The following is a 26,358-nucleotide window of genomic DNA, read 5'->3' as shown; positions in this document are numbered from 1 at the left end:
ACCTGCAGGTTGAAAACTGTTGCCCTGGAATAAACTTTAAAAAATAACAAATCTCCCTATCTGCAGGAGACAACCTGCACAGGTTTTGTTCACAGTAGATGCTGATTCCAATATGCTTGAAATTAAACATACTTTTCAGGCGTCAAGATGTTGCCTACTTCTTCTCCCAAGGCTGGTACACAGAAAAGAAGGCTCCATTTATAAAACTGATTGTGGCAGTCTTCATAATATAGACTTATATAGCTCAGAAAGGCAAACAAAATTAGCAGCACAGTTGGGGAAAAGACTTAAACAGCATGCATGCTTGCAGGGATGCAACTGAGAGTCTCACACACTCCATAGAGTTCCTCCTGCCTATGGTGCCCAGTAAAATTGTTGGTGCGATATTCTTCTCTGTCTCTCTTTTTATTTCTTTTTATCTTTATTTCTTATTTCTTTATTTCTTGTGTTTTCTCTTTCACATTTTCCTTCTATCCACTCTACTTTTGCCTGCGTTTTATCTTTTGAGAAATGCACAGGAAGGTGATGGATGGAAGGCGAAAGATCCTGTATGAGAGACAGGGAAGGGGAGATCTCCCAAGGTGGGAGGCTGGGAGAAGGAAGGGAAGCTACCAGGTGACTCCTGGGAAGCTCCATACCCTTTTGTGTGAAACAAGCGTTAAGTTCTACCTCTGCTAGAGTGCTTTGTATTTTTTCTTTCTTCTTCTCTTTCTCTTTTTCCCCTTTTATGTTATTTTCTTTTTCCATTTTCATTTAGATTAATCTGTTTTTATTGTATTTTATGCTGAAAATATATATATGAAAATATATATACGAAAAAACACCAGGAAATCTAGTTGCACACACAGGGTTCATTCCCTGAATTGCATATATACACAATGTTTTTCAATATACTGACAGCGTCTATACATTCAAGTGTTTCCAAGTGGATTTGAATATCAGAGGAAAACTATTTACAGCTGCACAGCTGTGACCTGACCATGAAGGAAATGAGGAAAAGTCCTTTCTCCTGTGGTTTCTATAAGCATCTATGCAACAGGAGTTGCACTTTGGTCAGTGCTACACATTCAAGCGCTCCAAATCTCACACAGAGCTTCCAAATAAGCAAGGACATCTCAGTGTTAAGGTAGCTCCATACATATCTCCCTTGTGAAAGGTTGAAATCATTGAGATACTATCAAAGTAGAAAACATGAGTTAGGCAGAAAAATATTTTGGTGGTTCCAAGGTCCCCTTAAGGAAGATGGAAGTCACAGCATGACTTCCCATCGCCTTTAGGGTTCAAGGGGGAATAGATTCATGCCCCTGTACTTAATGTTCTGCTCTCTGCTAATCTTTCTGCAGAAGGACAAAACACTAGGACCAATCTTTGCCAGAGCTTCATCTAGGTCCAAAATAAGGCAGCAGGAAGTTGGGGAGACAGAGCAGCACGGAACTGGAGCAAGGTAGAGCTAAATCTCCTTCCTCTATCAGTGCTTGTTTGCCATGTTGAGGTAAACCCTGCTTAACTACCAAGAGCACTGAGGATTAAAACAATGCATTAACAAAAGTCACAGTTCATTTTAGAAGCAATCCATGCACAACACTTGCTTCACACAAATAACATAATGCATAAAGCTAAACTGCTCTGAGAGTACGAAGCAGATTGTAGGTCTTCCTTCATCCTCCATTTCTGTTGCCAAACTCATACTGAAATTGTAACACTTTGTTTTCAGTGTTGTGACCCTAAATTCTTTTGTGCTAGGATTTCAAAAGTACGAGCACAGAAGTGAAGGGAGATAGAAAAATATGCAAATTCATTGAAAACTTTCAGTACCTAGGTCTCTGAAGTTATTTGACATCACCTGTAAGATGTATATAAAACAATTAATTGCAGGCTAAATGAAAATAAATGACAAGTGAACGTGCACAGTAGAACCTGAAACCTCAGAGACTTGCTTCCCTTGACAGAGAATATTTATAATAGTTGGGCAAACACAAAAGATATGGGTCTTAACCTGTGTGGAAACGTACATATAAAGCCTTGAAATAGTAAACAGTCAACCCAACACTAAAAATTTCATGTGTGTAATATTTTTCACAAGGCCATTGGAAAACTAAGGAACACAACCAGTCATACACAAATGCTATGAAAATAACAGGTTGATTATTCCCTTCCAGGATGAATATACCAACCTATCTCCTTTGAAGAAGTAGGTTTTCCCAACGTCTTCCCACCAAATTGCTGAATCAATACCATGGGGTGGGATCCCACTGCCCAATGTTATCAAATCGTGAGGATATCCTGGCTGGAGAGTAGTGTCCTTGAAGACCCAGAACTTGTTACCTGAGAGCAGAGGGAAGGGAGAAAGATCCACATTAGCTTCTCGTACTCTCATTTGTTGATAAATGCATCCAACAGGCTCTTTCCCCTGAACTCTCCCCAAGAAATATGTAAGACATTAATTAGAAAAAAGAACACAGCAGAACACAATGCAGGTATCAATATATGAACCAATATCCAAACATTGGCTGTCATTCCTCAGAATTCCAAATATGCTGCAGAATCCAAAATTCCAAATGGAGCAGGCTGCCGGAAATAGTGCTGTGGCTCACCAAGCTGAATGCAGCTCATCAACCATGAATGGTGGTCCACCAAGAGACCTAATATGCTGTAGGGCTGTAAAAATGGGTTGTGGTGCGCTGATGATTCATGGCTACTGGGCTGCTTTTGGTAGGTCATGAGAGGTGGAGGCCTGCTGTATTTGAATTCTGCAGCATGATATGAGCTGCCATGGAGTGAAAGGCTTTGTTTGTTGTAAGATCAAGAAATGCCCAAGTTTAGCAAGCTGCTACAGGACTGGGCTACAGAACTGGAAGCTGCTACAGAACTGGAAAAACTTCAGCTGATGCTGTAGTTCCTTAGAAGCAGGCTGTCAATTTGTAGTGCAGACGTGCCACAAGACACCCTTAGGCATAGACGCTAATGGTAAAGTGGATACATTTCTCAACACCAATCATTTTAGAAAATGACATGTACAAAAATGGGAACCCATATCCTTTCTTGTGCTTAACAAAGTATCCAAGCAGACTTGCCTCATGTACACATATCGGCCCTTAGGCACTGTTTTTGTTACAAACATTTTTAAAGGAAACTTTAGTTCACCCCAAAGATTGAGGATCAAATCTGCGCTAGTCACTGTGATGGAAAAACCAGAGGGTTGTTTCATGGTTTGTTTTATAGATATCCCTCAGCGGCATTAAATAAGGGAAGTCTTAAAGAGTAATAAGAGGATGCAGAGGGGAAATCAGGAAATAGTTTGGTTTCTTCAGCCAGTATCTTTCAAATTTACAGCATCTCCTTTTGTCACATTTTTAATTAGGAAATGGGATACGGTTTCAATCCTTCCCATGCTTAACTTGCGAACTAAATCTTTCATCAGTTCCTTTGCAACTGCTTAACAATCCACTTTCAAGCATGATAATGCTCCTACTCCTACATTTCAGATACATTCTTCTTATTCAAGAAAACATTCACGTCATTCTATCGCCTCCCCAATATGTATCACTAGCAGTTGGGGTTGTTACAACTTACCTGGATGGAAGTTGGGTAGGGCAGAGTGATGGTGAAGTCAGGACCAAGAAGAAGGCATAGAGAGGTTCTGCTGGTGTGTCTGGGTAGCCCCAACCTCAATGCCCCACCCAGTGCCATCCAGGTATGCCATAGAGAACAGCACTGTGGCTCTGATCTACCACACGAATGTGGCATACTGATATGAACCATTGCTTTGATGCTCTCCTCCCCAATGGAACACATCCAAGATATTCAGGATCTATTCAGGTGCTTTTAAACTGCATTCATAGCAAAGGGATGATGATGCACGTGCTGGTTCTATCTCAAACCATGTCACAATGAGTGGAGAGAACTGAAGGGGGATTGTAAGTGTGTTTGTCTGAACGTAAATACGATCCCTGTGATCGGGAACACTGCGTGAACAGGATTTTCCATCACAAGGAGGGTTGCAATTATTCTGTCCAACATATTTATGACCCAATGAATCCAGCCCAGAGACCAGTGCCTCCTCAATAAGCACCACTGCCCTCTCTCCCTTTGTGTCCATCTGTGGGCCACTGTTGGCTTTCAGGTTCACGGCACCAGAAGTTTGTGGCACACAAGTTGCACAGACCTGTCTTACACTGTGTGACCATTTATTTAAGCAAGGCATGGTTTCCTGAACAATAACTACAAAAGTACCTAACATTGCATAGGCAAATGGAACTACGAGTTATATTTGCCAATCAGATCCTACCCAGCTGATACCTTTTCCTCTGGTATTTAGAACTGAACAAATTTAAACTCTAGAAGCTATCTGGATATATGTTATTTGAGTCTCTTGGGCAATGGCAACAGTAATTATTTATATGCAAGATTTCTATTGGTTTCAGACTGATGGAGATGTATTATGCATGCAGGAGATGACGGGCTTATACTGCCACAGCTGTCATCATTATTTGTAGCATGCGCTGTATATAACAAACTCAAGATTTACATGACTGCATGTTTTCTTTGAGCGAGAAAGTTTATTTTCTGATTCTTCAGCTCAAGGAGTTATATGAGAAAGCATCTGGATTTCAGTTGGAGAAGGAGGACAGAGAGCTGCACATTTCAGGAGTTTCAGCAAAGAAACAGAATGAGAGCCTTCAAACTGAGAAGTGAATACTGAAAAGGAATTTAAGATAAGGAGCAGGCAAAAGAAAATTATCAAGTTGAAAAATTTACCTGTGGGGGTCAGTTCCAACGTTATCTATCACCCTTTGTGGTGGGCACTGAATGACAGTTTAGTTAGGTGGGTGCTGAACAAGGCAGGCCATAATATTTCTATTGTCTCTACCGTGCATTTCAGCCCAAATGTGTGGACTGTCTCTCCCCCTCTCCCTGCAGCTGGAGGGGTAATATTTGATAAGTCCTCTAATGAACTCTCCAAACAGCATTGGATGAGTCACTATCACACCCTCTGTTTGGAATCTGTACAATGGGAATATCAATGCCCTTTATCTCAGGGCTTTAGAAAGGTTAAGTATGAGAGATTCTTAAGCGTTCCATGTGTGTGTTAAAAGTGCTATAAAATTAACATTGACATTTATATTTACCTCATGTAGCAAAGAGATTAAAAGTGTAAGCTGGGTACTGGAAAGTTCCTTATTTCAAATCTCAGAGCAGTCAGGAATCATTAGGCAAGTTGCTATCTCTGAGCCAAAGCAAATACTTTTTAAAATTTATTATTATTATTATTATTTGTTTTTATTACCCACCCTTCAAGAAGGTCCCAAGTTGGGTTACAGCATATAGAAACACAATGCAATTAAAACAATAAAAAACTAACCCCACCCATAACCCCCAAGCAATAATTCAATACGACACATTACAAGGAGGGTACCATAGCCAAATCGTTCAATTTTCAAAGAAAAGACAAATAAATCTGCTCTCTCAGAAGCATTGAGCCTGGTTCCAAAAAGTCACAAGGAGGATTGAAAATATGTTGAAAGAATTAAAAGACCTACTAGGTGTCTTCTTTGAATAAACAGTCTTGCTAATTGATCCATCCATGTTATTTCAAGCGTCTTCAAGAGCTACTCCTTTGTAGTAGGCGCAGATGCTAATATTTCGGTTAAACTCTTTTACAGTGTTGCAAATAATGCATAACAATACATGCAGGAAACAGGCGTTTTTTTTCTGGCCAGCCTTCCTATTAAGCTGTTCTATGGCACAGAGAGAACAGGTGAGAAGCTGGGCCGCAAACGTCTGTTGCTGTTTTGCATTTATCTGCAAGACTTCACTTGATCCTCAAGCTCATCCTATCTGTATCACATATCCATTTTGCTTTCAGCAGGCCTTTTCCATACACTTGCTTCACTTAAATAAAATAAAATCCCTGAATTTCTATGCAGGCAGTGTTACTTGCTTCTTACCCATATCCTGCCAGTAAATTTTAGCTTTCAAAATGAAGCTGTCAAATAGTGGGATGAGTGGTGTTGAAAGTTATGGCAGCACCAGTGTGAATTTTACAACAACTTTGCTACTGCTGCATTTGGACTTGGCACAAGTTTTAGCGCTGTGGATGCCTTTGACAGTTAGCTTTTAGCACTGCTTAAATTTCTTGTCACACTAGGAAGAATTTCACAATCTGCATCCCTGCCAGTTAAAAAATATTTACAGACTTATCTGGCATTTCCTCATTACCTATCCTACAGGAAAACCACCATGGAATGCTATGAAAGAATATTGCTATATTTTAATTAGGTGTTCATGCTATATTACCAAATAGCAAAGTTTCTGTACATTCTGAGCCGTTATACAGAAGATTAAGTACGTATCTAAGCTCTAAATAGATAAATAAACATGGGTTTTATGCTATTCGTTTCATTTTTTCACTCAACTTAAAATGATATTTTACACTTCCATTTGGGATAGAAAAATGCTATTTTCAATCGATATTTGAATGGCCATACAGCACTTTAATGAAATCCAGCCAAGATTTCATAGAAGGAAGATACATTTCAAAATAGGTATATTTTGAATATACCAACTGTACTAAAGAGATAGGTTTTCCTTCTGGCCTCACCTGCGACTGGTGTGTGGCCTTCTGAAAGTTGACCCATGGTTGAGGGGGTCCAGGGCCGTGCAATGTCACCGTGCCATGCACGCATGATGTCAGCACACCCCACAGCATGCTCACGGCATGCTGATGTCACTCGCACACACCATGGGGGGGGGCTGACGTGTCATGTGGATGCCCCATGGAGTGCATGTGCAGAGCTTTGAAGGAGCCTTGACCCCCTGCCCCCCTACTTGGCTCCGGTGCCAGCCAGTCTGTCCCAACTCACCCTTCTTCTACGCATTAAATGTGTGTGGATATACAGTCTTAACAGGGGTCTCCAGGCAGATTTTATCATTATACAACTCTAATCACTGATGTGTGAATTGAAAACAACAACAACTCTCAGTTGTCAGATGAATTTTAATTCATTGCCCTTCCTTTGTAAAATAGTACATTATTAGGAGTATAGATGAAATGAATCCAGCTTGAGCCAATTATCTTTTTTTTTTGTACACAGGGCAAGAAAAAAATAAAAGTGCTAGAATGTCTAAGATTTCCCATTCACTGTATTATGAAGCAATAGTTGAACCATATATTTTAAAATCTTCATGTTCTTCAGAAATTTCTGAAACTGATTTTTAAAAAAAAAAAAAAAATAGGGGTCAGCTGAGAAAAGCCAGAAACATTGGCTCTGCCCATTGGCTCTCTCCCACACAGGCAAAGCATAGCCTTTTGAAATTCTTCTCCATCAGCCTCAATGGTGAAAGAGGCTTGACAAAGCTCTCCCCTTTGGCTTGGCATTACAAGAGTTTAAATAGCCCTTTGGCTGGGTCTTGGCTTGAGAGAAAACAGCTTAGGATTCTATAGGCCTAATTTGAGCAACAAATTCCAAAAGGGGAATGTAGAATCCAAATGAAATTAAAATAACTAAATAGAAGTCACATGCAATCATGGATTTAACAGATAGCAAGGAGATAATGATATAGGAAACACAGGGTGAAGACAAACAGACTTTCTGTGTGTGGTAGAATTGGTTTTGACACTGACCTGAGCAAGTGGTGCTCAACCAGAAGCATGAAAAGCAACCCAGGAAAAACAAGGCACCATGGAACGTCACTGTGCTCCATGAAGAAAGCCAACCATGAGGATTTCACAGCCTATACTGGCCTCTTATTGAGCCTTCCCACAGAAATTAGAAGCTCCTCCCATCCCATTGATAATCATTTATTTTGTTTGCATTGGCTCAAAGAGAGTCTAGTTGAAAGAACAGTGCCTCAGGATATGGACTTTGAGGCAGTAAATTATGGGAGGGAGAGCATTTAATGTTCCTATCACACATGTTCTTTTGCCATTTAAATTGGTCTCCTCAGATTCAGGGTAGGACAGATTCAGGTTGAAAAACAGACTCTCCTCTGTTGTGTCTTATTTTGCTCTGGGACCATATTGTCCCAAAGTTCTGGGAAGCGGGTCAGATGATGCTCTTTCCCTTTGAAGATTTCCCTAAATAGCCCCAAGTGCTGTGCTGCCACAGACAGTCACCTATATTGTCTAGCATGCTGGATGTCTAGCATGGAAATGTGACCATGTGGTAGAATCACAGAATTGTAGAGTTGGAAGGAGCCACGAGGGTCATATAGTCCAACCCGCGGCAATGCAGCAATTCCCCCCCCAATGTGGGGCTCAGACACACAACCCTGAGATTAAGAGCCTCATGCTCTGCCAACTGAGCTATCCCAATGTTTAAGATTAGATTCATAAATTTGCTCCTGCAAATCTGAATTTTCAGCAACAGTATTGCATTGCATGTTAGTCTGTGACGAAGAACCTACCCCAGATATAGGACAGTGGCTTAGCTATATCAAATGGAAGAAGGGTGGTAGGAATGTAATGTATATCCACAAAAAACCAGCCATGCCAATGGGAACTGACATTTCCTTCACTAAGTGATTTTCATAGGACCCATAATTTGTTATGTAAGGGACTTTCCTAAGAAAGAATGCGGACAAAATATGTTTGCCATATTATAATAAAGGCAGTTGTTTCAAAGTTGCTTAAGGGTTCAAAGTAAAACTAATCTTCTAGAGAAGGATTAGAGGACAACATGCTTTTGAGAGGTGTAAAATGATTAGATAAATCTAAAAGAAAAATGGTTCTGCAGACTCATCTTACTCTGAAATTTCATTACATGGTAATAAAACATGATTGAATTCTGTGGTTTGCATGCAGTAATATAAACATAACACATGGGGAGGAAAAGATTCGGGCCTTTTCAGAAGATTAAAAATGTTTTTGTCTGCAATGTGTATCTGCTGGCTCTTACAAAAGCAGTGAACATGACAACAAATAGGCAGTGTTTACTTGCGAGTAAGCAACATATAGTTAAATGGTGATTACTCCCAAGAAAGTGTGCATGGGACTGGTGACTAAGATTCATTATTTCTATTTCAGAGCATAGGAGAAAAATGGAGTTGGGCTACAGTAAATGGTTTTTCTTCATCAGACCATCTATCAATCACTGTGAAGGAATATTCAAAGTCTAAGCTAATGGTCCTTAGCAAACAGGAAGAATGCAGCTTTCATCATACATATGAAGATACATTGAGTTGGTCAACTATGTTCTACTCAGAGTACTCACTGAAATTAATGTACCTAAGTCAGTCATCTTTATTCATTTCAATGAATTAATTAATTCCAAGTATGACTAACATGGGCTACAACCTCACTTATGGACACTATTGGGGCACTTCCCTGTCCCCTAAAACACTGAAGTTTCAAGTATGAACACTAGAAACCAATTAGACAGAAATTTTCCACACACTCTAACATCTAGAAAGTCAAGTGAAGACATCCTTGAAACATACTACATGAAAGCAGGAGCTGTCCTCTTCACATGCCTGAACCAGACCCAGCTTGGAATGGGGGTGGGTGGGAATGTCAGAAAACAATATAAAATCTATATATGCAGAATGCAAACTTACTAGTATTATAAATGCACTGAAATAAAAATGCATGTCTTTGTGTCTTTGTAAAACGATGCCAACAGTATGACTGCTTAAAACTCCAAACTCATGATGCACTAACATTCTCTCTAGTGGTTTGACTTTTGCTGCTAGTGCTCACATTTCCTCTCTTTCTAGTGGTTTCGCTTCCATTGCTTATGTTTACTAAACTGGTGTGTGAGTGGGAAGCCTGTGGTCTCTTGATATACTGGGCCACAACTCCCACCTTCCCTAATTATTGGTTATGCTGATTCAGGCTCATAGGAGTTGGAGTCCAGCAATATCTGAAGGGCCATAGTTTCCCCGCCCCTGATGCAACTAAGCAATGGATTACCATGTGCATGAATGGTGGCATTTATGAGAACAATCACCAGGGAATGGTGGTGGCCTCACAAGGCCTCGATCCTGGCCAATTGCTGGTTAACTCAATCACCTCCAAAAAGAGACAGCTATAGCTACACCTGGAAACCCAACATTTTGTATCCCACCCCCCAAACTTTGATTATTTTCTCCCAAGGAGCTGCTACGGTAAAAAAAAAAAGGAAGCTGAAAGAGAAGTTGACGTGCCTAGCTCCGGCCACAACAGCAACAACTGCAACTTACCTCAGACAAAGGGGAAGACACTGAGGAAGCTATTGAGAGAAAGGGGAAAAGGAAAGCAGTTTCAGGGGAGAGCTATAAAGCGGTGACAGAGCAAGAAGTATTGGGGTCTAGAAAGAAACAACAGAGCTGGGAATGGGAGAAAGAATCAAAGAAAGAAAGCCATGGAGTTGGGGTGCAGAAGAAGATGTAAGTATGATGGGGTGGGAACGGGGTGTTTCTGAATACCAGTCCCTGGGGAACACAAGTGGGAGAGTGCTACTGTGCTCATGTGCTGGTTATGGGCTACCATTTTGCATCTGGCTGGCCACTGAGTGAACAGAATAGGCTCTGCAAGGCCTACATTCTCAGCATGCCCAGCAGGTATGGTAAACTTAATGCACACCACAGAGTAGCCATTTTGAATTTGATACTATGCCATGTTTGTATCATGCTTGTGGTCTGATCCAGCAACCCTCTTCTTAACATCTTTACTAGGGGTTTTAAAGGTCCCTGATGGCGTTTCATCTACCCTCCTCACAAACCTTTTGAGCTACAGTATTTTTCAGTCCTTATTAACTACACAATTAAATTTGAGCATTTTCATTTAATTCCCTTATTGTTGTTAATGTAAAAAATGCTCGTTTAACAAATCTCGCTTTATAAATAATCATATCCTACACGGATTTTCACTCCCAATGAGCAGGTTGCAATGATAAACTAGTATTTATTCAACATACAGTATAATTTTCACATTACACTCAAATTAGATGCATATTTAAGACCTTTAATTTTAAGGAACAGCTGATGCCTGGTGCAAAAAAAGGGGGGAAACACACCAAAAAATGGGGAGGGGGCCACAGGCTGCTGAAAAACAGTTAATTCCACATGCCATATTTTCTGTGCTTTATGCAATTTTTAATTATGATGAATATTTGCATAAATGCAGGAACTTTATTAATAATTCATTTCCCACCTGAACACTGTAATGTCACTGTATTGGGAGGAAATAAATTATAATATAACACAGGTGACATGATAAGCAAGATAAACAACTGATGCTTAAAATAAGTAACTCTGATTAGAAGGGGGGAAAGGAAAATTAGAGGGGAGAAGTGTATCTTTCTATAGTTCATGCTATTTAAAGCACAAAAATTGCACAACCGGCAGCATAGTCCCATGCATATTAATCCAGAATTGATTCCCGCTATGATCAGTGGAGCTTATTCACAAGTAAAGGTGCATAAGATTGCAAGCTGAAAACAGGGTAGTTTACACTGGTGGTGGGGGAGATACAATTTAGCTATGATAAAGCGTGTTCTCCTTCATGGAGAGCACGTGTTGCGGTGGGGGCCGCCAGGACACTCCAAAGTTGGGAGGCGGGCTAATTGATCGTTGGCCACTGATGTGATTGGGGCTTCCCTTGTTGTTGGGAAGAAGTTAATGTTGCCATTTATTGATTGACAGCCAGAAATACTAAAACTCCTTGCACGAGGCTAGGGCTTCCTCTTTTCGCCCGTGCATCGGATTGCCCGTCCCTCCCTCCCTAGAATAGGGTTTTTTGCTTTGACCTTGCTATGCCTGTCATGGGGTCGTCTGCTTTGGAGCAGGGGCCTGGTAGGAATTTTGTCCATCTGGCTGATTGGCTGGGGCCATTTGGTTTTTGCCTACTGTGTAGCAAATCGTCACAACTTGTAAGGTTCGCGGTTAGGCATTGGTTTATGGTTTGGTTGGTTGAGGGGCATGGATTGGCTATGCCTGCCCCTCTAATGCTGCTGCTGCAAGGGATTCTGTTAAAGGAATTGGGAGCTAACTATTGCTTGTCCACTCTGTCAAGGGGGCTCGGGCCATAGCAATGAGCTTCTGGTTGCATTTGGGGTGAGGGCAGGTTCCCTGCTCCACGTAACCCCCAAGTGTATTCCCCTATTCTGACTTTCGCATCGTGCGGAATGTCAGTCTGTCCCCCATGGTGGGGGCAGATAGTCACAACCAATGCCTAAGCAACCACTCACAAATTTGTATTTTAATAAAGTTGTGGCCAAAATTATGCCAAAAATCTTAAACAAAAATTTCTGTGTGATGTGTGAGTTATTGGGGTGGACCTGGGGACCTCGACACGCAACTATAAAACAATGAACAGCAATGTAGGGAAATTCAAGTAGCACAAAGCCCATAAAAGAATAAAAAGTTTGGGAAAATAAAAAGATCTTTGCCAGAATGATAACAAAGTGGGTGCCAAGCAAGATGCTCTGAGGAGAATGTTTTAAAATTGTAGTTTGACCACTAAGAAGACCCTCCATGGTAGCTCCCTGCCTTAACTGAGATATGGAAGGGGGCACACATAGAGATCCCTCTATTGAATTTCTTAAGAGTATGGGAGGGTATGTATGAAGACAGGCAGTCCTTCAAGTGCCCTGTTTCTAAGCTGTGATGGTCAAAAACTGTTGCTTTGAATTGAGTCCAGAAGCAGACCAGGAGCTACAGATACAGCACAGACACAATAGGACCATAGTGACTAGTTTCAGTAATCTGGCAGCCATATACTGAAGTAATTCTAGTTTCCAAACCTTTGAAGATACTCCCATTGTGTCAGAATTCTAGTCTAACCCGAAAGTTACTAGCGATATCACTCATAACTTCAGAAACCCTTTCTCCAAGTGGGATACCTTCCTGATAAGGTCCCAGATGAATACAGAGAAATCTGTGGGGAGATCTTGGCTATAGCTTCCCCAGTTGCAGTGGGCAGCATTTCGTAGGAAGACTCGGCTACTGTCTTAACTCTGATTTGAAGAGCACTTTATCTAGGAGTGTAAGCAAGTTATATTCCAAAAATTGCTTCTGTAGTTGGTCATCCTGATTTCCATGTAATAGCTCTCCAAATGCAACATGTTAGCAAGTTTCTTAAATGAATTTTTACTCGGCTCTTCATGTAATTTCACTTCTTACCTTTAAAAAAAACAAAATTCCCGTCACTGTTTTCATAAACTGCATCGATACTTGGTGGCAGCCCCCTCCAGAAGTAGGTAATCTGCATGGGGTATCCATCCATCACTCGGTTGTTTCTGACACGCCAAAACCACTGATCCTGGAAACAAACAAATGTACCTCTTATAACATTTGAAGGCACCACTGTTTCAAAGATACAGAATGTTACTTAGCCTTACCTGTGGACAACTAATTTTTAAATATATTTCTGTATTTCAGCATGTGTTTTAATTAGCACTGGCCTATTAAATGCAGTGAGACGCGGGTGGCGCTGTGGGTTAAACCACAGAGCCTAGGACTTGCCAATCAGAAGGTCGGTGGTTCAAATCCCTGCGACGGGGTGAGCTCCCATTATTTGGTCCCAGCTCCTGCCAACGTAGCAGTTCGAAAGCACGTCAAAGTGCAAGTAGATAAATAGGTACCACTCCAGCGGGAAGGTAAACAGCATTTACGTGCGCTGCTCTGGTTCGTTAGAAGCGGCTTAGTCATGCTGGCCACATGACCCGGAAGCTGTACTCTGGCTGCCTCGGCCAATAAAGCGAGATGAGCACCGCAACCCCAGTGTCGGTCACGACTGGACCTAATGGTCAGGGGTCCCTTTACCTTACCTATTAAATGCAATGAGAACTCAGGGATGCACTGGTGCACCAGTGGCAGCACTAGAATGGCTCTGCCACTGTGTCTGTACAGCCCAAATCCCACATTTCAGTAAACATCATTGCCACTGCTAAGAAGCTTTGACCTCTATATAGACGTGTCTATATTACATAGTGTCTAATCATGGCAATCCTAGGAATAAGCCATATGCCCCCCTTCATTTTTAAAAAAGGTGGATGGTACATCAAGAGTGGCATCAGAAATACACTGTTTTCCATGCATACATTTTTGAAGGGTATTTAAACAAAATGCCTCCGCTTAAGGCCCAAATTGAACCTACGGAAACACACAACGCTAAATAAGGATAGTGAGCAAAAAAGGTATGCTGGCTGAGAGTTGTACTCCAAGAGTTGGTGAAGATTAGTCTGGGAGAAAGATGGTCTAAGAGAACACACTACAAGTTGCTGCAATATGTTAATATCCATTGCATGAATGGCCATTGTTAACCTGATGTTTTCATAAAACAACCCTCATGCCAACTACAGTGTTAATGGGGAAACGGTCATAGCATCATCAGTTGTTTCCCTCTTTTTCTCTTTCTTCAAAGTTTTTGGGAAAACAATGTATACATGTGTACAGATATTAGAAGTTACCATGTGTATATACATATATACATACACACACATACATACATAGATCTTGTCTTTTAGTATTGTTACTCTGTCTGAGGTGAAAACAAAGAAGTCATCACTATCCTCAAGGGAAAGTCAGGTGGTTCTTCAGCATTTTTTCACTGCTTTTGAAAAACAGGTGTTTGTTAAATTGCGAAGCAGCATAAACACTAAAGCAGTTCATCTTTGTAGGTGAGAAAAGAAAAGAAAAAAAAGAACACTATTTGGTTGGTTATCTTCCAGGATTTACAGTACTACGTTAAATGCAGCTATAATTATACAACTGGAAGACAATTTTCTTCTTCTACATGGCTGTTCTTTCCTTAGTCTTTAATGGATTACTGCTATTTACCTAATGTATTTCTCCTTCCTAAATGACTTTAGCTCTTTTATTAGTGCTTTAATTTATACAAACAAAGGCAATCTTCCAGGCTCAAGTCTTCCTTGAGGCCAGCCAACTGCTCTGCTCCTTCATCCTAAACATATGGGTAAATTTCAGCAGCGCAGGAAAAAATATGTGACACATCTTCAGATGCCCTTTTTCTTATTTATTTCACAAATCCAAGATTCAGCACAAGTGCTAAGAATAATCACTAGTAACCTGACACAAATTAAACTGAAGCCCTGAAATATTGTACTGCACATGCCTTCCTCTCTGCAAAAGGTTCCTGCATTTTCCGAGACTGGTTGCTCATGGCACAAAGAACACTGCCGCATACAAAGCCAGCCCACTGGTCCATCTAGATCAGGGATAGGAGATCCTTTTCTCTGCATTTCCTTGTGGCCAGCCTTCCACATGATGGTGATGAGAATGGACAAAGTTGGCAGTGTGGGGGATCACCTCACACTTTCTCATGCTTGTGCACACACACACACACACACACACACACACACACGTTTGCCACTGCTCATCTGTTTCCGAATCAGCTGGGCAACAGGTGTAAGAGATCACCAGGAGCAGCTGCTTAGAACTTCCCTCCCTGTGATCTGGCCCCTCTCAGGAGACCAGGAAGCAGATTAGCAGTAGTGAAGAATGAGCTTTTCCTTTCAAACCAATCCAGGCACCTTGAAGTGTTGGCTCTCAACACTTTGCAGTTCACCTTTCCCAACACTGGGAGCTTGTGATCATGTTTGCAATGATCCACCCATATCTCCTTTCTGCTACTGCATGAAGTGGGAGTTTCCAATGGGAACATTTTTGTGATCATGTATGGACTGCTGCTGAAGAGGGGCGGCACTCAGGAGATGTTGGCCGGCTGGTTCAAACAGTTGTGCAGACGAAATCTAGCCCATGGGATGTTGATCTACACTATCAGTGGCTCTCCAGGATTTCAGACCGAAGTATTTCCTGATCCAGCCTGAAGGTTGCTACTCCCATGCCTCTGGGAACTTCAGAAAGTCACTGGTGTGCTATCTGCAGCAAGCACCTCAAATAGTGATATATTTTTTTGAGGGCCTTTCCCTAATATACACATTTATGTAGGCTATTTTCATTAAATATTTGCAGTTTTATGCACACTTTCTTCTAATTTATACATTTTTGTACAGTTTTTTTTTTGTTTCATCGAGGGAAAGGATACCTGCCACAATGGCTATGCTGTACCTCAAAGTGTTGGAGGGAATATGCCTCTGAATATCAGTTGTTGGGAATCACAAATGGAGGGAGTGCTGTTGCATTTGTGTCCTGTTTGCAGTGTTCCCATAGGCATGGTTGGCCACTGTTAGAACAGGATGCTAGACTAGACTGGCCTTCCAGAGCCACCTCCAGTTCTTATGAAGCCAAATAAGTCAGATAAACTTTATGGTGTCTGGGTGTGAAAGATGCTCTAGTTAGCGCTGAGTATAAAGTTAACAAAACTCTGTTGAGGACTTCTTTCTTGGGGGAAGATTGCTAGTATGAAAACTTGGCATAATCAGAAATCCTGAAAATCTCAAGAGAGTTTTGTTCAATTTTTATCCATTGCTAACTAAAGCATATCTCATATGTCCACATCATAAAGTTTATGTGGCTTGTTAGGCTACCCTTTTCTACTTGAGCCACTCCGTGCTGTAAGATATACTGCAGCACTTAAGGGGGGGGGGCAGTAAAGCAATTTTTAGGATTAATTGCTCTACTTTAAAGATGAAAAAAAAGGCAAACAGAAAAATTAAATTCTCTTTTTGGGAAACAGATCTCTAGACATGCCTAACCAAAACACATTTCTCAAATCACAGATGTCAACCACCTAAAATTTTATTTAAGGGCAAAAGATGAGGCCAGGGAATAAAGTTAAGGGAAGGCCTGTTCAAAACAGGCATTAGGAAGTACATTTTCACTCAGACACTAACAAATGCCTAGAACAGTTTGCAGAGGAAGTTTCTGAGGTGTCATCAATCAAAGGGGGACTAGATGCTGCTCTGGGAAAAATGACGCAGTGGTAAGTCTCACAGGGCAAATTCCTTTTTGTCATCCCTAAAGATTAGGTTTGGTGCTATTATTTCCTTTCCTCCTTTTTTCTCTCTTACACAAAGTTCATTTATATTTAATATGACGTGAAAACATGCAAGCCAGAAACAGATTGCTGTTGAAAAGGATTGATATTTATTTCTACCTCCATTAGACCACAATTTTCTTCCATAGCCTTCTGATCTTTAACTCAAGAAGCAAGGCAGTTCACAATACTCAGTTGAATTTCACATTCATAAAAGAGATGTTGAAAATGCTGTTTTCTCCCTACTGAAAGATTGATGTCTTCAGTTTATATATGAAAAGCTGAGATTTTTTGAAGGAAGCAGCGCTTTATTACAGAGAGTTTTTACACCCCATCCTCACTACAGATCAGAGGACAGGGCAACTTACAACACAGCATACAATATGAACAGTGAGATGACGTATAAAGTGAAATGAAATGAAATAATGCATCCATTATAAAAACAACAACAATAAGCCTCAACTGCAATCAATATGAACATATGCATGAGGTAGCTTTAAAAAAATAAATACCCAGTAGTCAAAGAAGGAAGTGGAGAAAGGGAGCAATGGATGAGAATATGACAGAGTGATTAGCTGGACAATATCAGTAACATTCTCTTTGTGAATGAAAGTGTAGATACAAAATCAGATAACAAGGAATTGTAGAAAAATCAAAGTATGAGCTTTTCTTTTACATGAAAGCCCATATATCAGGACTATACACTATACAACTTTATGAAGTAGTTAGTTATGTTAAATAGTTCCCAAACAGAGAAATAACTAAGATCACTAAAACAAGTTGTTGTTTTTCAATAGAAAAGTAATAAACCAAACAAATTACTGGCAGCACAACAAAAAAATACAAGTTAAATCAGAGCTTAGGTTTGTATCTCTGTTTGCTAGTGAAAAGGCTCTAGCATTAGTGGATGCTAATGCAACACCAGAATCCAATGCAATAGCTCACTGCACAACAGATTGCACTATCCATTGTGCAATGAAGTTACCAGCAACCTGCTTACGAATTCTCTTGTGCAATGGTATTCCATAGGCAAAAGACATTTCACCAGCATGATAGTATAAGCGATTTTTTGGGGGGGGGAGGGGTGTTGCAAAGTGCACAAGATCACATTACTGTAAATGACTTTAACAATGGATACAACCCACAGTTACAGCGCTAAAACATTATACCATGTTCTTTTGAGGTGAAAACCTACCACACCACTTCTGTCAATCTATGTGGATGACATAGTTCTCCACATATTTCCCTAAAGCTTTGAAGTGTGTGGACACGGGCCAAACTTCCTTACCCGGCTCCAATTTGACAACATGAAATAACATACTAGAGGGATGCTAGAAGCTGACATGTCAAAAAGAATACTATCACAAAGTGCTGCCCCTCCTTGCCCCCTATTCAAGCATCTGAAGTTAGTGAAGGCGCTCAACAGTCACGCTGACAGCTCTGGTGTTTTGTAAAACCCATCAACCTACACGTTACCTGTCGTGAAGGTACCTATCTATCTTTCTGACATCCGCCATTTCTGAATATAAGCCTCAGTGCAGTAGAAAATCATAGAGCTGGTACATTCCAGTAAACACTAAGAACCTGAATCCAATTTTATCATGCTATGTATTTCTTTTTTTTTTAATCACCACTGACAAAAGATTCGTTGAAATACAGTGGCAGCGCAACACTGAAAGCCTCTAATTTTCTGTTCAAGGTACTGCATATGCATCAGCAAGAGAGCTGTGGCACAGACTTCACGCTAATATAATGCTTCAAGAACCAGGTCTTTCAAGAATAAAAACAGAGGGCAATTTTGCACAGCAGTTATTTCTTGATGTGTGTGTAAAGTATTTATTTTATTTTGACAATATCTACTTTAGAAGTGAGGCAGAAGAAGGAGTTATATTTAATCTATGCTTTTTGACCTTAAACAGTGAAGGCTGTGCCAAAATAGAGAACAATTTAATGCTCCAAAACATCTTTATTTTTCTCTACTTCCTTATGGAGAACGAAGGAAAAGCCTGAATGTCCACTCAGAGGACTAAAGGCCAAATGTGATGGGATGAAGCCCACAAAGAGGACAGTGTGCATATCTTTAAAGGATTTTAGTGGCAGCTGTGCTGAGGGGAATTCAATATGGGACTTTACCACTATGGGGAAGGGGATTTCCCTTCCCCCTCAGTAATTTGTCCAATGAAAAAAATCATTCCTCCAACTGCTATATTCCCTGGGCCAGTTGGGATGTGTAGAGAGAAATGTACATATGGAATCTGTAACAGTATATGGACACGTATCTCCAAATAGCAGCTGGGGGAGGTGGGCGGATGCCAACCAGAATTTTCATTGGGTAAATGTCATGGTGGAAAAGGTTAATTCTCCTACTGAAGCACTGTATTCCCAATCTGCCTCCTTGAAGGCAGATTCATGGATCTTATTCACAGATCATCTGTTGTTTGGCCCCAAATATAGATTTTGCATAGTTCTAAGTGTTCTGTGGAATAAGCAGTTGAGTACATCTTGAGAAAAGATTCAGCACCCGCAAACTGTGATTTAAACAACATTTTGTGGATATTACCTCAAGTTCAGGTCAGCCTCCATTGCAGCTTAATCCAAATTCAAACTGAATACATTTGGAAACCTTAACAGTAATTCCTTGGTCTCAGTCATGCTCCATACCTTTCATGTTACTGACTTTATTTAGATATTATGCTAATAAAAATATGCACTACATAGACTTTTTGTATAACCTTCTAGTAATTTATGCAAACGTGCAGTGCTTTCTTTCATAACCTCTAACAGGCCTCCTGACAATTTCTGGTTTTATTTCAGTGTCGTGGCTTGGTTCCAGTGCAGGGAATTCCATTCTGTCTATTAACTCCCCGTGACCACTGCAAATCAATACAATGTTCTTTATGTCCATAAAGGCTTGCTGCTCTACTGGTTTTCTGTTTATTGAATGCTCATTTAATATACCAACACATTTGCCCACAAAATACAAAATACAAGATCAGTGGCACCTTGGGTACTGCTTTTGTGCAATAGGTACTATATTTGAGGGAGACAGAAAATATTGCTTTGGTTCAATGCTCCCATTCCAAAAGAACTTATGCAGCACAAATCATGCCACAAATTATATCTTTGGCATTCTATGGACAGCATAATACAGGGAAGTCGCAATATGGGCAAAAGGCGACAGGAAGCCACATTCAGTTAAGCACTCTCTGTAGTTTATGGGCATAAAAAGCACACTTTACAACTTGTTTGTTAGTATTTCATTTTCTTTTACTGTGAAAAAGCTTCTCACTAAACATAAAATATCATAGAATTGTAGAGTTGGAGGGGACCTGAGGCTCATCTACAGTAGTCCAAGCCCCTACAATGAGAGCCAGTGTGGTGTAGTGGTTAAGAGTGGTGGACTTGTAATCTGGTGAATCAGGTTTGTGTCTCCACTCCTCCACATGCAGCTGCTGGGTGACCTTGGGCCAGTCACACTTCTCTGAAGTCTCTCAGCCCCACTCACCTCACAGAGTGTTTGTTGTGGGGGAGGAAGGGAAAGGAGAATGTTAGCCGCTTTGAGACTCCTTTGGGTAGTGATAAAGCGGGATATCAAATCCAAACTACTCCTCCTCCTCCTCTTCTTCTTCTTCTTCTTCTTCTTCTACTATGCAAGAATCTCAACTAATGCACCCGTGACAGCCCAACCTCTGCTTAAAATCCTCTGATGGCCATCTGACCTCTGTTTAAAAACCTCCATTGAAGTAGAGAATACCACCTCCCAAGGGAGTCCATTCCACTGTCGAGCAGCTCTTACTGTCAGAAAGTTATTCCTGATATTTAGTTAGAACCTCCTATCTTGTAACTTGCACTTCATTTGTGTCCTAGACTCGGGAGCAGGAGAAAACAAGCTTGCTTCATCTTCCATGTCATGCCCTTTCAGCAGTTGAAGATGGCTCTCATATCTCTTCTCAGTCTCCTCTTCTCCAGGCTAAACATACCCAACTCCCTTATAATGCTTCCATTTCCCTCTTGTTACCATCGCAATAAAAAAAATCAAGAAATAGCAGAAGATACATGACGCTAAACATGATAAATATTTAACAGCAGCTGTACACCTTTTCTTGAAAACTTTAGGTCAATCGGAAAATTATAAGGTTTGTAAATAGTCCAAAAACACATTCTTCTTTTTTGTTTCTCAGGCTATATAGTTCTTGTATCTCCATATTGTTGAAAGTATCTAGCTTCCTCACTGTGGCTATTACTCTTATTCCCTTGTTAATGTTCTTGTAAGCATTCTTTTCTAATTTCACTCACTTCTGCCTTATATGGGCTTTCCAAACTAATCTGTAGCCCCCAAATCCCCATTTCATCAGACTTTGTAACAGCAATTTGGAAAATCTTCCATAGTGTAGAAATTTCTCTTCCAGGTTCTTATAGTCTGAGGACTCAATTCTTCATTTATCCCAAAAGAAAAATTAATGTCCTTAAAATCTGCTACAGCTTTCCACCAAGCACTGAATTGATGTCCTTTGTTGGATTCCTATTAACATTTGTGAACCTTTTTCTCTTACACTCTGGAGAAAAGTGTGTAATGACTCTGCCTAATATTTATAATGATTAAAATACAGATTAATGTTGATACACTTTGGTCCAGTTTGGATGTTACATTCCTGGTTTAAAGAGTTATAGTTTGTTAAGTAGAGTATAAGTGTTGAATCCAGGTGCTTTCCTCTCCCTTTTGCCAGTTTGTTCCCATTATATCCATTCAGGCATCATGCTAAACCAGAATTTAGTTTGATGTGACTAAGTCTGGGTGATCCTTGGGCTTGCATGTTCCCTGCTCATTTCTTCTAGTGCAGTTGTTTGGAAGCATTCACTACTATTTTTGCTTAGCTGCAGTTCACTGCTTTGTCCATACTGACAAACTGTGGTTAAGGCTACCTACGGTTTGTTTGAAATAAGAGAATTTTAAATCATAGGTTGAAGTTTCCATCTTTCAAACAAACCATGGGTCATTCCATGTTTCCCTGCTTCGTTTCCCAGTACATGACATCTGAACGCAGCCGTTATGTCTGAAACAGTGGTTTAATGTTGGTTTGAACATTAAACAGATGTTACATCACATTTCTCTGCTTACAGATGCAATTGGGAACAGTAGTTTAAACAGATGAAGACTGAAGTGCTGAAGCTGGACTCTGAAGCACACAGACTAAGAGACAAAGCTAATTTCTGGCTCAACAAAATATTATTTTATTTATTTATTATTTAACAAAAATTATATACTATTTACTAGAACAAACATCTTCATGGATCACTGCCTTGCCATGGCAAAGGGGCTTGAATAACTCAGAGAAGCTATGAGCTATGCCGTGCAGGGCCACTCAAGATGGACAGGTCAAAGTGGAGAGTTTTGACCAAACGTGATCCACCTGGAGCAGGAACCGGAAAGCCACTCCAGTATCCCTGCCAAGAAAACTCCATGGACAAAGACAGCAATGACAAACCCAGACAGCATCTTAAAAAGCAGAGACATCACCTTGCCAACAAAGGTCCGTATAGCAGAAGCCATGGTTTTCCCAATAGTGATGTATGGAAGTGAGAGCTGGACCATAAAGAAGGCTGATCACCAAAGAATTGATGCTTTTGAATTATGGTGCTGGAGGAGACTCTTGAGAGTCCCATGGACTGCAAGAAGGTCAAACCTCTCCATTCTTAAGGAAATCAGCCCTGAGTGCTCACTGGAAGGACAGATCGTGAAGCTGAGGCTCCAATACTTTGGCCACCTCATGAGAAGAGAAGACTCCCTGGAAAAGACCCTGATGTTGGGAAAGATTGAGGGCACAAGGAGAAGAGGATGAGAGAGGACGAGATGGTTGGACAGTGTTCTCGAAGCTACCAGCAGGAGTTTGACCAAACTGCAGGAGGCAGTGGAAGACAGGAGTGCCTGGCATGCTTTGGTCACGAAGAGTCAGACACGACTAAACGACAACAACAAGAAGAACAAAAGACCACTATGCAGTTTACAATAACTACCTAAAACATTCCTTTAAAATACCAAATACAAAACAAACACAAAAAACAAGTTCCATAAAAGTATAGATTTTTAAATGCTAATTTTAAAACACATACTTATTAAATGCATGTGTCAAAATTACAGGCCCAGGTAGGCTTGCTGGAACAATAAAAAAGTTTTTAGCAGACACCAAAAACAATACAGTTAAGGAACTAGCCTAATATAAATGGAAGAGGAATTCTAAAGTGTAGGCGATGCCACGCTATAATATGGATCCTTTGCAAGTGTGGAATGATAATTATGTGGAACTTGTAAAAGGGCCAGTCCCACAGATCTAAGCAGTTGAGAAGGTTTATTAAGTTAATTAAGCCAGAAGCATTATCTCTGAAGAGCCCCTTTGAGTGTTTTCCCCCGATTGCATGTAAGTGACCCCTAGGCCTGCTCCACATGGATGTTTTGAAGAGCCATTATAATGTCTGCTGGTCTATCATGCAAGCAGGATGACAAATAAAAGGCAGGTGCTAAAATGCAATCTTCAAAAACATAAACAAAAGCTTTATTCGCACCAGTATTTCAATCAAACATTTAGCAGCATTTAATTAAATAAATATGCAGGTCAAAGAATCAATCTTGCACTGAATGCGGGAAACCAGACTTATTTTGACATTTAACCACCTTGTACTACATTTCTCCCTTTTGTCAAAAGACAGCAGCAATGGTAGCATCTGTGCTAGCTACCAAGTTCTAGGACAAACACTTTCCTAAACAACAGTAATTTAAAGTAAGTTTTATCTTGGAAAGCTGTGCTCAGGGGCAGTACCTCTTTCAGCAGTACCTCTTTTCAGTAGACCTCTTTCCTTTTTGTTTTTGTTGTGGGTTTTTAAAATTCATTTTTCTGTCTGAGCTTGATGGGAGTGAAAAGAAATTAAATGACTTCCCTAAGGCCAGAAAGAATTCAGCAGCTCAGTGTATATTACAACCATCACTGCCTCCACTCCAGTGTCCTTTATTCCCACCAATAGACTCTGCAACTGTTACATATTCAGCCAAATGCCACATTTTATTAGTTTGAACTGAATACCTGCTTAGAACAACCACGCTTCTGTATGATTTGCAAATTAGGCCACGTAAGATCAGGAGAATTGAAAAACAAGGGAATACCTGTACACAGAAAAGATGTCTCTTAGCAAAATCAGTTACGTTTTGGCTGACATATCATAACTGATTCCAAATACTAACTTGTCAGCATGTTTAGTCTATTTGTCCACACCTTTCATAGGCAACCAGGAAACCTACCGATTATTTCCCCCTTTCTTATAAACCAGTACCTTAGAATCTTTGTATTTTGCTTTTGCTACAGTGGAATAAAAAGCAGCCTGTGTCATAAAGCTATAGCAACCTAGGCTTGGTAAGTGGGTCAGAGCTGGGTGGTTTTCCTGCCCGCAAGAATAATCATCACTCTGAACACTTCTTTTCAGAAAAGTCATGTGCAGAGCCGTGCCACCTTTGCTTTAATAGTAGAAGCCAAAAGGCTCCGAAGGCTGAAGATGCATGAGATAACATCACAGTAATCTAAGACTGTGTTCCGTAGATGCCCTACCAAGTCTACCTTCAAACCTGATGATGTACCAGCAAACAAATGCTAGCTGAAGCCCTTTGGTTTTGCCCTTTTCTGCTGGACTTGTCATTTGCCACCTCTGCTGCTCCCTCCACCCAACTATCACCTTCTAACCTCTGATAAGAGAAATTTCTGGCAACTGGCTGGCAGGGTCTTGTTAGCATACCTCAGCTGGAGGTAGAAGAGGAGTCAGTAATAGGTGAAGGGGACAGCAGTAGCAAACTATGGAGCCAGCAGGGAGCTGAAGGATTGAAGGAGTGTCTTCAAGTTGTTGGGCTATTTGACAACTCAGGTATTATTATTATTATTATTATTATTATTATTATTATTATTATTATTATCAAACCTCAGTCCAAAGATCACAGGGTGGTTTTATAAACACACAAAAATGCAATACACCCACCCCATTAATAATAATAATAATAATAATAATAATAATAATAATAATAATTTATTTATACCCTGCCCTTCCTGGTTCAAAAACCAGGCTCAGGGTGGCTAACAACAAAAGCAGTAAAAGCAGCATAAAATACAGTATAAAAACATGAATAACAAAATTCAAATTTCAGAAATCAATTTAGGGGAAATCCATCTAATAAACATTAGATAATCACCAGGGCTAGCTAGCTGAATTAGTGAATTTAGAAAGCTATAGGTTGTTTAATTGGCCAAAGGCCTGGCCTGGGATGAATGTTTTTGCCTGGCACATATAGATATATAATGAGGGAGTCAGGTGAGCATCCCTGGAAGAGAGCATTATACAAGCTGGGGGTCACTGCAGAATGAAGCGATCTTGAAGTTAAGTCTGAGCTAAACCAAACCCCTGACTTGGCAATCTTCTTTGTAAATCACCCAGGGTGAAGGCCTGTTTTCATGGCCTGCAAACATAGCAAACACTTTGTCTCATATTACATAGGAGGAGGAGGAGGAGGTAGCATGCTCTTTTTGATGCCCCAGTTATCTGGGCAATAGCAGTGACCATTCAGAGTGATGGGCACCCTGAATGAAGACAATGTGCCGTGCTCTGAATTGGCCATGTTTGTTTTCAAAGTGCTAAATCTAATAGACTATTTGACATAATTACATTCATAATGTGATTCTTGATGCAAACAGATTTTTTTTAAAAAAAGTAAGCTTGCGAGGGGTCTTCCAAAGGACTCCAGGGACTCCAAAAATGTATTTGTGATGCCAAAATCTTCTTCTGTGAACAATCAGGACAGTTTTATTCAGAGCACCTCTGCAGAACCCCATCTAAATTATCTTTATTACATCTGTCTTGTTAAAAGCCAATATAAATAATGGTGGCTGCACTGATTCCCAGCCTGGTTGCTGGCACTGGTACAATCCCACAAACACTCCAATCTGATGTGAGTTGGGGGCATCAGACTGTATTATTTGGCTATAAAATAGAGGGGGGGCATATAAAAGGAAATAATATTGAAGATTAAGTCAAGGACTCGCCTTTGTATTCAGAATCAGTCTCCAAAATGCCAAGTCTACTAGCTACAGCTTTAGTGGGTCTTTGAAATTCCTATTGCTTGGTTTTTATAGGAACCTGAGTAAAGAACATTAGCTCTGTTGCTGCAATCTCACAAAGCCAATTGGATCTGTAAAGCAGTGAAATGGTCGAAGTCATTTCGAAGTAAATAGGGTGTAAATGTAAGTGATTCAAGAACTGGACAGCAATGGGGAACACACACATTACATCATTCATTTGATAACTGCAGGTACAGCTTTTCTACCTGCCTGCAGTCGTCATGGACCACTGCCTCTTAGTACATTAGAAGCATGACCCAGCACAACAGGAGTCAAGCTGGGGATAAAGACCATTCTGCACCGTTTTCATTCAATACAAGTCCATTTAGG

General features: G+C 40.5%; 1 protein-coding gene across 3 annotated transcripts in view; it reads right to left on the bottom strand.

The window, feature by feature from the left end:
• The window catches only part of MMP16 (matrix metallopeptidase 16), a 188,700-nt gene that overhangs the window by 26,751 nt on the left and 135,591 nt on the right, over nucleotides 1–26,358 (bottom strand). For all 3 annotated transcript variants that reach the window (XM_081013433.1, XM_081013434.1, XM_081013435.1), the window contains 2 exons: nucleotides 13,102–13,240; nucleotides 2,175–2,325 (listed from right to left, as the gene is read on the bottom strand). In XM_081013433.1, coding sequence (XP_080869559.1) covers nucleotides 2,175–2,325; nucleotides 13,102–13,240 — 290 coding nt within the window. The remainder of the gene's footprint in view (nucleotides 1–2,174; nucleotides 2,326–13,101; nucleotides 13,241–26,358) is intronic.

The sequence above is a fragment of the Podarcis pityusensis genome (genome assembly GCF_964106645.2).
Source record: "Podarcis pityusensis genome assembly, chromosome: 7".
Lineage (NCBI taxonomy): Eukaryota > Metazoa > Chordata > Lepidosauria > Squamata > Lacertidae > Podarcis > Podarcis pityusensis.
The sequence above is the reverse complement of the archived record's forward strand: the minus strand, read 5'-3'. Positions and strand labels throughout refer to the sequence as shown.